We start from the raw sequence: 12,419 nt of genomic DNA, 5'->3' as shown, positions 1-12,419 counted from the left end.
GGAGCTGGGGGGATAAAATAGCCACCCATTCGTTATGCTGAAAGAGACTGGCGAGGCTCTGCATCCCAATGCAGGCTGCAGGCCAGCTCGCTTTGTCTTCTCTGGCTGGCTTTTTCTTTTAAAGGGTCGTATTGAAGGCAAACAGCAGAGTGAGACATGGAACTGTTGCAGAGTCAGACAGGGCTGCCACTAAAGATTATTTTCTTAATCAATTAATCTGTTTATTATTGATTTCATTATTGTCAATTTAACACAGAGTGTGAAAATTGACGTGTGCACTGCAAATTAAATTAATTTAGAATATAAATGAATTGCACACACATTTAATTGATTAATACAAAATAAAAATGTGTCAGGCTTCAGGCCAGGCTCGAGCTGTAAAACTGCGGTACCCTGAATGGGCATTCAACACAGAGGTTTCTACTGGAGCCATCTATAGCAGACATATAAGTACCCTGAATGGGCATTCAACACAGAGGTTTCTACTGGAGACATCTATAGCAGACGTATAAGTACCCTGAATGGTCATTCAACACGGAGGTTTCTACTAGAGCCATCTATAGCATACGTATAAGTACCTGAATGGGCATTCAACACAGAGGTTTCTACTGGAGCCATCTATAGCAGACATATAAGTACCCTGAATGGGCATTCAACACAGAGGTTTCTACTGGAGCCATCTATAGCAGACGTATAAGTACCCTGAATGGTCATTCAACACAGAGGATTCTACTGGAGCCATCTATAGCAGACATATAAGTACCCTGAATGGGCATTCAACACAGAGGTTTCTACTGGAGCCATCTATAGCAGACATATAAGTACCCTGAATGGTCATTCAACACAGAGGTTTCTACTAGAGCCATCTATAGCATACGTATAAGTACCCTGAATGGGCATTCAACACAGAGGTTTCTACTAGGAGCCATTTATAGTAGACGTATAAGTAAACACCAGCGGCCATGAATGCACTAAGCGCACCTCACTTGACTGTATAATGTCTAAATAACCAATGTGGGAAATGTGCAAAAAACAGGCATTACTCTAGTTCAGAATTGCACATAGATATTACATCACTAAACCAATTATGCAATTAAAAAATGCAATTAAATGTAAAAAATGCATTTAATTAATCTTCTGTTTATCAAACAACTGATTAATCGTGTCACTGTAATTGCGTCGTAACACCATTTCAAAATGAATAGGCCACTGCATAAAGCTGAAGCACTAGATGCACTGTGCACAATGCGAGGAAAAAAATAAGATTGCTCTATGAGTGGACCAGATAAGTGGCTTAGAAAAGCTTAACAGGCAGCTGGGAGCAGCCCATGCACTCAGGGGTCGTGTCAAGGTACAACTTTTACCACAGATTGCGTGTCCAAGCAATATTCCCACAGGATGCCCCAGGCAGGTAGTGAAACTCTAATGTCTAATGTATCCACTTTATTAAAATTACATACATGAAATAATAAGGCTCGTGGGGGAAACCGTGATATTAGAGTGACGTTGTCAAGACAGTTCCTCGGATCAGAACGCTCAATGCTCAACGCTCAATGGAATAATTAATGAAAAGTAACCTAGTAGAATATGTTGTCTGTCAGCAGGGGGGCTTTCTCCACAAACTGTGCTTTTTTCCCCCCATGTCGTTTTATCTGAACCACCTCGCCGGATGAACAGCATGCCTCTGGTTTGACAGGGAGGTGGGCTAACGTGAAATGAGAGAGAGCAGGTCAGACTCCAGGCACACCCTCCATTGCCGCACTGATGTTTTATTTCTGTCTTCATTTTGAGATGGTTTGGGAATTTTTAAGTGGCTGATCCTGTTTTACAGCGAGTGCTCGTCGTGAACGCTTTAGGTTCGCATAACACAAATGCTCCACAGCATGCTCTCCCTACAGTGGGCCGTAAGCTCCCTGCAGCCATACTGTAGCTGTAGCAGGTAACATGACTATTATGGTCGTTGCCCCAGGGGAAACGCTGAGGAAAACCAACAATGGATTTTCCTGCACCACAGAGCTCTGTGCTCAGAGCCTGTCTGTCTGCACTTCCCTGCCAGGCGATGCCATGAGTCTTTGAGCTTGAGTCGAGTCTGAATTCTTTGAGGGGCGAGTCCGAGGCGAGTCTCAAAAGAACAAACAAAAAGCTCTGACAGTTGTACTGTGACTTTTATCTAAGGAATAGCTATACATATTGTTTTTCGATACGATTTCCGACAATTTCCCAGCCCTGCTGCAGCAGGTGACGTTAGGACAGCAAGCTCCTTAAAATGTTGGTTCTAAATAAAGATTCAATTTATTATCACGGTGGATGCATTCATTGTTAGTACTGTATCCCATTAGTGCTGCTGGCTTGTTTACCCTAACTACCTCATGTCAGAGCACTGTCCATGGTGCTGAAAGCTTTCAGCTTGACCTTTATGTCTAATGGTGTGTGTGTGTGTGTGTGTGTGCGTGTGCGTGCGTGCGTATGTGCGTGCGTGCGTGCATGCATGCGTGTGTGCGTACTCTCAGAGTTAAATTTACATATTTTGATCAAGGAGACAAGCAGACATAGTTGCTATGTTGCCAATACTGAGCTGTCCGTGTTTCAGGTACAGTATGGATGTTTTAAAGGGGTCACGTGTCTATTGTCTGTTTTATTTTTGAATAATAGAGTAGCCTACAGCTGTATTGTGACAACTTACAAATAATATACCAAAATCTACTGTACTGTACATTTACATAAATCATAGCCTCTCACCATATGTATAACCTACAATGCATAATGTCCATCATGTACCCTGAAAGAAAAGCAGATATACTAACTATTCAATGCACAGCATCATGACCTGTTGATAGCTTAGTATATTTTGGGCATTGCAATCTTGAAATTGGACCTTCTGTATAATTAGTACTTTTGGTACTTAAGTACGTTGTACTTTTATTCAAGTGCATTTTGAATTCTGGACCTTTACTTGTAAAGTATTTCTATATTGCAGTATTGATACTTTTACTTAAGTAAAACATTTGAGCACTTTTTTTCACCACTGCTTATGACAGCATGATGAAAGGCTGTTGTGTTGGAGCTGTTGTGCTCGCCTTAATGTTTACAACTTTACATTGCAGTGACTGAGACAGCTTGGAAGCTTGTGCACAATGCAGTGCACGATATGAGAGGGTTAATGATGTCACAACAACGCGTTGTGCTGCGGCGTGTTTTGAACTTGTAAATCAGCTATCTTCAGCATGCAACCAAAGGTAAAATCAGGCATCACAACGAGTCGACATCAAGGCCAGCCAAATGCATTTTCGTCCACTAAAACATTTCAGATGACATAAATGCGACTAAAACTAAATTATTTAATTTAAAAGACTATGACTAAAACTACATCAAAATTAGCTGTCAAAATCGACACTGGTTTGGGGAGCAGACGCCCCATTTAGCAACACAATTCAGTGTCTGATACGGCCTGCTGTCTTTGGGGATTAGACGCGTGCACAGAATGCTGCTATATAGACCGTGTCCATTTACCCCACAAACCAACAGGTCTGTTTTAAGTGAACGAGATGAAGAATTTGAAGCCAGTCGATTGCATCCAAGCAGTTGGAAAGTCATCAAACGTCGGAAGTCAGAACATTTGTCCTGAAAGAGGAAATTCTGGAGCTTCAAGCTAGCATATGTTTAATGGGCATGCAGAGAGAGAGAGAGAGAGAGAGAGAGAGAGCTAGGGATGGATGGATGGACGGACGGACGGACAGACAGACAGACAGACGGAGACAGACAGACAGATAGACAGATAGATACTTAGATAGGGTTACTCACATGCAAATTGCAAAAGGCCCACCCGACTCAAGATTGTTCCAAAGCTGTTCTGTGCCTTGCACTGGTACTTCCCAAAGTCAGTGATCTCACTTGTATTGGTTATAATTAAGTTCCCATCGATAAAGTTGTAGCGGTAATCCGCCTCCGTGTCTACTTCGGTCCCATTGAAGAACCAGCTGGAAACACAATACAAACGAGGGTTATTTGTGTCAAGGGGGCAAAGATGAAAGACACAGAATGAGGCTAAAAGAGACAAGGCGATGAGGGGTGAATGCAAGTAGTTCAGACTGGGAAATACCTCTACCTCACTGCTTCTCAAAGTGGGGTAAATTGTGTTAATAATATAGTGTCTCTTTTTTATATAGCGCGCCACTTCGTGCCACACTATGAGCTTGTACATCAGATTTTTGTTAATTATTATTTTTGTATCTTTGAATATATATTTTCAAAGCAAACATTTTTAAATCAAATTTGTGCTTCTGGGGGTCCAGAAAAAAGGCCTGTATGATGGAGGTGGGTTCCCTCTACTCTACCTGTATGATGGAGGTGGGTTCCCTCTACTCTACCTGTATGATGGCGGTGGGTTCCCTCGTGCCTCACACTTCAGCATCACTTTCTTCTCGTCGGTGTCCAACGCCAAGATAGCGTCATCAGGCTCCTGGACGAAAACCGGTCCAAACTCATCGCTCTCTGTGGAACAAAAAGAGAGATGGTTGGCTGCTTATAGAGCTGAAATAACGCCACATTGTTTCAGCACTGTCGGGCAGAAACCTTGTAAAAACCTTACGTAAAGTAATGCCACAATCTGACAGAACTGACTTCGGTCAAGTTTGTCTCTATAACTATGAAACTGAGAGACTCTTCAGTGGCCACCTGTGTACCGAGACACAGCTCTGATATCATATCACATTTGATGTCTCATATTATCTGTGTACTGAGACACAGCTCTGGTATCAACAACAAACCCAAGACCAGAGCGTAACATAAGACATTAAATACACAATATAACTTTCAATGCATTCCATATACCACGTAGATCTGAACATATCACATGATCATAATGCAACCCATAAAACACATTATACTCACAGATACACAACATAATTACATACCACATATAGTACAATTCATAAACCACATTGATAATCACAGAATCACCCATTAAAGAACTAATGTACAGGGAGGAGGCCGGGGAGGTGGAGGGAATTTGAACGCTGACATCTGAACAACCACAGTCAGCTAGCATGAAGACTGAGGACAGAGTAGTGCACTAGTGACTGCTTAAATGAACACCTGATTGAATGTGGGCGTGAGCGAGTTAGCCGGCAGCGAATGAGAGTGAAGGGAGTTGACATGGAGAGAGACAGCTGATTTAAAGGAGCAGAATGAACTACTGATAGAGAATGAAGGGGGGATTATATATAAAAAAAACCTACTGTCTCAATGCGTTGGATTTTATGTTGACTATGTCTTCATATTTGGATGTTATTTTTGATGTTGCTATGGACTATGTGTCCTTAATAATAGTTTGATTGATTGATTGATTGGTTTATTGATTGATTGTAACTGAAAGTGGCCTGTGAGTTTTAGGAATATTGAACCAATTAATAAATTATAACTACATTCGATCCATCTAAACTTGTTTTTGTACTTTTCCTGAAATATATATATTTTTGTATTATATTAATTGTTATTGTTTTGTTTATAGACATGCCAAGACTAGACATACATGACAACAACATACACCAGACTGTGGAGCATATTATACAAGCAACAGACCAATCCTATCAATATGAAACATTAACAATAAAAGCTATAGCAAAGCATGCAGTTACACAGAGGACTTAAGATGAGCCATAATGGGGCCCCATATATATGCAAATGCTGCCAGCCTCTCCATGTGTATCAATGATACAACTTCGTTAAGGAGTCTTCCACTCAGTTAAAATCATTATTTTGTATGGTGTATGGCAGAGCGAGCGCAACCAAGCAGGGCAGCTGGAGCTGTATCCTCTGCTGTACCATGAAAAGATATTTTTGCCAAAATGGAATAATCTTTGGGCAGGACCAGAATGTGTGACCCAGCGTGCCCTGGGATCAATGTTGCATCTGTCACAAATGTCGGAAACAGCTGGATACATTTTGTTCAATCTGACCTTAGAGTAATGTAACCTGTGCATAACTTTAAACTGGATAAGCTGCAATCTGGCATTGACTGTTCCAGACTCTGGCGCTCCAGATCTCGTCGGACAGCTCAACGCCAATATCATCCTCCCAGGCAGACCTTATACAGTATGTGTTGTTGACGGAATAGAATAAGTGGTTTAGAATTGGGGTGCTGTTTCAACAACGCATAAAAACAGTGTTCCTGGGGAAGATTTTAGATAACGGAAAAAGTGAGTTTGTGGGAGAGAAAATGCTTGTTGAGCTCAGTAAATGATGCAACATGATATCTGAAAAAATGTATAAGGCCTTCCAGTATAAGGCTGCATCTGACTGCGATGGAATGAAATTATGTTTAAAACAGATAGGAGAGTGTACCGACAGGTCAGGAACTGAAAGCACCCTCCCTATCTGCTTCAACATTTTAATTGAATTGATCAGAACAAAGTTGTCTCCCAGTAGGTGTGCTGGATACTCCTTGGAGGAGAACAAGAGAGCTGAAAGAGAGCTACCCGTCCGTCACTGCCTCGGAATTCGAAAAATAACTGTTTTGGTCGTAAATGTTTTTTCTACCCGACAGCAATGATAGTGCTTATTTAAACTCAACATCCAGACGAGGACAGCTGAGTCGGTATGTAACAGTACATTTTGGTGAACATTTTGCTGCTGACTACCCGATACATGCAGAGAGAGATGTGCACAGCCTTTTTTAGTGTCAGGAAAGGTGTAAAGCTCCAACTGGAACTGGGAATTGGAAACCTGGACGGCTGTGCCAGCAGCTATAATGATATACTTTGTATATTAAGGATGTGTTTGTGTGTGTGTGTGTGTGTGTGTTGTGTGTCTGTGTGTGCATGTGTGTGTGTGCGTGCGTGCGTGTGTGCATGCGTGTGTGAGTGCGGTTAGACAGGAAATGGGGGGACAGATGCTAAGTGACACGCAGCAAAGGCCGTCGGGATCAGGCCTCGAACCCGGGACGTGCTGTCAGACTACATTGGAGTCTAGGTGCCTGGACACCTAGGCCAGCAATCCGGGCATCATGAGTAGATTTTCATTGGACTCTACTTGTATAACAGAGCATCAAAACAGCTCCAATTTTAACATCAGCAATGATCAGTCTCTAGTTTCTATCTCTGAGGTTTTTCTTTTTTTTCCCTTTCCTTCCCTTTGTTTTTATGATACTCTTATCGATCCCCAAAGAGAAATACTCTCTTTTTGCCGGTAGTTTAAAGCTAAGGGTCACCTACAGCTAATGATGCCCCTGGCAGCTTTGGATGCTGCACTTGTCCTGACATTTCAGGGAGAGACATGACACACTTGAACTTGAGTTCTTTTCGCTTTCCTCCTCACTATATACAACCCAGTTACCAAGCAATGTGCTATTCTGAGGTATGTTGTCGGGCAGATCGAAACCTCATATCTCCCATGTTTTTAAATTAGTCCCCCAAAATGAATGCAGTACTTCATCATACAAGAATGTCACACAAACTTAGTGAAAATAGCCAGGGGTACACATAACTAGTGAACAATACAATATATTTGAACAATACACACTTTGGAATTACTCAAACATGAACCTGCAGTGTAATGTTCTATGGCAGTGTATGGGACTGACACTTAACATCAAGATAAACCGCAGCCAATGAAGACAGTCTCGAAGGTGGAATTGATTGTTTACTTCATTCACTGACAAGGCGGCATTCCAAACATTTCACAACAAAGAAACCCAGGCAATTAACTAACCATACACACTGTGGCTAAACCACCTACACTCATCAGTGTTAATTAGTAGGATGACATACACCTGAGTGTGCACTACAGACAGCAGCAAACATTGTCAGAAACATTCACAAATTGTCACCCAAGGGGTTCACAGCAAGATACAATAACTGAATTCAGCAGCACAACTTACGACATTGCGTCAATATTGCTTCCAAGTGGGTAAGATGTGTTTCAGGGCTCAAGCTCTGACCAGGTCTGCCTTCTCTGTGCACTGCTGCATGCAAAATGGTACTACCAGGAAGTGACTCTCATTAAATACAGAGTTTTCAAAATAAAACCACTGGTACACTTTCACAATAAAGTACAAACTTTTCTAATGTAAACAGAAATACAAACATGTTGCATATGTAGAATTACATATTTGCCTTAAAGGCATCACATGCTGCATTAGGTGAGTAATTAATTGCATCTGTGTTGGACATTTGTAGTGGTTGTGGTTTCAGTGGTTGAGCTGTTTACAATCGTCCTGCTGTTGCTTAACAACTACAAATACATTGCCTGTGACTCTGTGTAGCTTTGCACCTTTGTATATTTTGCATCTGCCGTGTGGGCAGCATAACAGCAGTAGAAACGTCCGTACGTAGTAACTACTTTACATTTACATTTAAAGTATTTACATTTGAGACGGTAACAAGTTGTAAGCGCACGCTTTGTATGCAGTTCAGTTTGGAAAGTCACAGACGGTGACGCATGCTGAGCATGCAGAAGGGAAGCGCCGCCTATGCCCATGCTCCGCGCAGTCGGCGGCCGCGATATGCCACAGACCCTATCACTGCGTTTTCAACTCAGCTCCGTGGTTTCCCTTTCTGTGATGCGCTGGCCCGAGAATATACACGGACAGCGGACACACGACATTCACGGAGAAACAACAAAGAACAACAACAACACACAACCTGCCCAGCGCTGAAAACACGGTCAGTGGCCAAAGACACACACACTCGGATCGCACTGCGAAACGGAGAACAACAACATGGACCGCATGGCAATAGACGCGGGCGCGCAAGATTCTAGTAATATTGTACTATTGTACTATTGTAAATGTACACTGTGGACATTGCCGTGTCTAACCATAACACCCTAGAAAAGATTATGTTAAATACACAAATATAATGCCTTTTCGGTATATTTTTCTTTATACAATTCTCCTTCACCCCAAGCCATACAATATGCATCTTCAAAATGAAGAACCAACATATGAAAAGTTTTCATATCTTGTTTCTTCGTTCTTCATTTTGAAGATTGAAAACCATAAACGTATGATTCTGCTCGCTACACATTCTGATCATAAGAACTACATATTGTATTAATGATACGTAGCTTGCAGAAATAGTTCAGTCAGATATACTCGAGGGGGTTCATGCCGTGCTCAAGGGGCGCATTCTATACTCAAAGGGTTAATATGCTGCATTACTCTGTGGGTGTATTCAATGTGTGCAATAATGTCATTTGCTGATGCGGCAGTCAGCTGACCAATTGGGCGGGCTACTTAAGCTCACTAGACTGCATGCTCTTCCTGCCTTCCTTCTGCTTATGGTTCCTGGTTGCTGTTATGTGATGTTTGCTCCCACCACCACCCCAGCACCACCGGTGGGCTCTGTTATTTATGTTCCCCATGGTGGTTTTTATTGTATATCTATCTCCCTGCTCTTAATGTTTAATGATGGTGTTTGATTGTGCCGAGCAGGGAGAATATCAGAATAATGTAGCAGAGCCGAATGCCAAGATACAATAATATATGTACACTTGTATTCTCATTCTATAATAAATATTGGTTAAATCTATTTGTGAGTTGTCTGACTGAACTGTTATTTTCTTCAAGTTAGGCTAAGTTTAGCCATGACCGAGCCATGTTGAGGTGAGGTATTCTGGTGACTGTCACCTCCGTCACAGTCAGGTACATGTCGTACATGTACACACCGGTTTTGACGCCTTCTTGGCTTCTCTCTTTCCTCCGTGACATTATTGTTTTACATTATAGGTTTTATTATGTTCATGTACTCTTCCATAATTAAAAATGCAGTGCATTTATTCACCGTAGCACAGTTGCCATTTCAGAATTACATTTACAGGCTAAACCATGCACCTCAGACAGTGAGAGAGTGATGTGGTCGGGTGCAAAGTACATTGAGTATCTTGCTTGAGTACATGTCCCATTTAGACCTGAGGACGATTCTACAAATGCCTTCTAAATGGTGACAGTTTTCTGAAAAACCCATGTTTCTATGTCAGTCGTTCTCAAACATTTTCATGTCAAGGACCCTCAAAAATGTAATTGAAATGTTTAGAAATGTTTAGGTATTACAAACAAGTATTTTGTACCTTGTAATTTGTATTTTTGTATTTTAAAAAGCATTATATACAGTACGTACGATTATGTACATTTAGAAGCAGGTAGGCCTACTTCACTATACATTTACTCAATTGCAAATTAGACTGAGCAACTTTCACTGGAGTAGATCTGGTATACTTTGACTCAAGTACTGGGGTTGAATACTTAATCCGCCACTGCTTGTCCACATATCAGATCCATAGTAGCAGCACTGATGAGGTTTTAAACGCCATCATGTTCTAATGTGTGTTAATAAAGACTGAACAGCATACTGTAGGTAACTGTCTTCTATAGTTACTGTCAACCTCTGACCTTTTGTGCTTTTGAGCAAAACGTGTATTCTTTGGAATTTCAACCAGGTGAAACACATTTTAGTTGTCCCTGTTGTGAAGAAAATGCCATTACAGTGACCATAACAGTTGTATCATGGTGGGACTAAACAGTTTATTTTTTAATGTGTTCTCCGTATAAATAATCTTGTGACAGTAGATATCATTTTTACTGTTCAGACCAGATCTGATGACAAGAAGGGCCTTGGCTTTCTCCCGGGGCAGTGTGTGCGTAATCGCAACAACCTTTTGTCAGCAAATCATTGCTCTGCAGGGAAATAAAAACGCTTTTGGAATTATACATAAATCAGTAGAGGAAAATGAATCAATAGTACGTTGCTTATTGCCTCCTGCTGAAATTCACAACAAAAGCAATCTGGTGTAAGGAAAACAAATTTAGCACTCTAACGACCAACGCTAAAATGTAAATGAAAGTCAGTATTTATATTTCCATGTATAAATCATACGACATGTGCATCTGGAATCAAATCAAACTGCTAGAGTGTGTTGTCAAATAAAAACATGTTGCTCTTTGAGTCTTTTGTTTAGATACCATGAATCTTACAGATTTCTCTCTCTCTCTCTCTCTCTCTAAACCTGGCTGCTTGTTTCTCTGAACAGAGAGCCGCATTGGGCAGTGTTTCCTTTGCTCTGGTAGGTGGAGTATGTTGGAGGGTCCACCTACATCTGTGCTAAAATGGTCAACTAGAGTGCTCTCCACTATACAACAGCGTTCCAGCCATTATTTCAAAGCATTCGAAAGAGAGCTCACTAAAAGCAGCCATAAAGCAGCCATGCCATAACTATCAGTAAGGATTCAGAGCATTGATACCTATGCATGGTACAGTATAATATAATAGCTCATCACTACAAGCACTTGCAACAATATTGAAATGCTATGAACGTGTCCTGCAAGCATGTTAGGGTAACATTACTCATTTATAACTGACTCATGAATTGTAGAAACAAGATTTACAATACTGTGTCTCTGTCACGAGCAAATCAGGTATACCGTATTGTGGGACTTCATTGGTCCAGGTCTTCTACACACAAACACACCTATTGGCGAATAGTGATTTTGAGTTAAATTAACCATGTGACCGGCCTTGTTTTATGCCTCCTCAATGGTGCTACTCTTAAGACTCTGGCTTTGTGGCATTCATATAACTCCACCAATATCATGTGGGTCAGACTTATTTTTGGTTGTGGGCTTATTGTGACTTATAATCAAAAGTATATACTTTGCCATACAACAGCATACAGATTACATACATACAGATAAACCATTACTGTTTGGGCTCATGATTGAGTGACAGCTTTATGCCTATAAAGTATCAGGCATGGTCACAGTCAGAGCACTCACTGTCTTTTCCAGCTTCACATACAGTACATACGGACAATAATCTCACATACAGTCTCAATACTTGGCACAGCACGACTGCAGCACAGTAATAGAACAGAACCGTTACAAGTGCAATAGCTTAACACTCAGGGCTGCTGTTGGCCATGTGCCCCCACCCCTCCCAAACTCACACAGTTGCATGCACGAAAATAGCCTACATGAAATATATCGTGGGACGGGACGGGACGGGACGGCCACATTTCAGCATGTAGATCAGATACTGATTTGTCCTAATGTTGGTGCTAAATAACACTTAAACTCACTGCCAGACCGGGCGGGGAAGAGGGGCCGATTCAGCTCGGAGTAGATCCACGGGCACTCATGCAACTTGAGGACGCACACAGGTTGTGACTCGTTAGGCAGCGGAGATAATTGGATCGCCTTGGCTCATTTTGGTGCCCCCCGCAGGCCCGCACCGTGGTGCCCTACGCACAGTGCGTGTGCCTAGTGACGGCCCTGTTAACACTGGTCTTATCACTGGTGACCCAGTGAGGCATGCTGATCCACGCTGATCCGTTAGTCTGTGCTTTGGTATTTGGTATGCATTTGGGTTATGCAAAGAGTAGGGCAAACATCTGACGTGGGTGGAGCAACTTTTGTTGAAAATGTTTGT

General features: G+C 41.7%; 1 protein-coding gene across 1 annotated transcript in view; it reads right to left on the bottom strand.

Annotated features, from left to right (window-relative positions):
• Nucleotides 1-12,419, bottom strand: part of cntn5 (contactin 5) — a 229,839-nt gene that overhangs the window by 123,700 nt on the left and 93,720 nt on the right. The window contains exons 4-5 of the mRNA XM_080772412.1: nt 4,368-4,491; nt 3,802-3,977 (exon numbers count right to left, since the gene is read on the bottom strand). Of these exons, the coding sequence (XP_080628538.1) occupies nt 3,802-3,977; nt 4,368-4,491 (300 nt within the window). The remainder of the gene's footprint in view (nt 1-3,801; nt 3,978-4,367; nt 4,492-12,419) is intronic.

Source organism: Protomyctophum bolini (genome assembly GCF_963924005.1).
Source record: "Protomyctophum bolini genome assembly, chromosome: 9".
Taxonomy (NCBI): domain Eukaryota; kingdom Metazoa; phylum Chordata; class Actinopteri; order Myctophiformes; family Myctophidae; genus Protomyctophum; species Protomyctophum bolini.
Note: the sequence above shows the minus strand (reverse complement) of the source record. Positions and strands in the feature narration are given on the sequence as shown.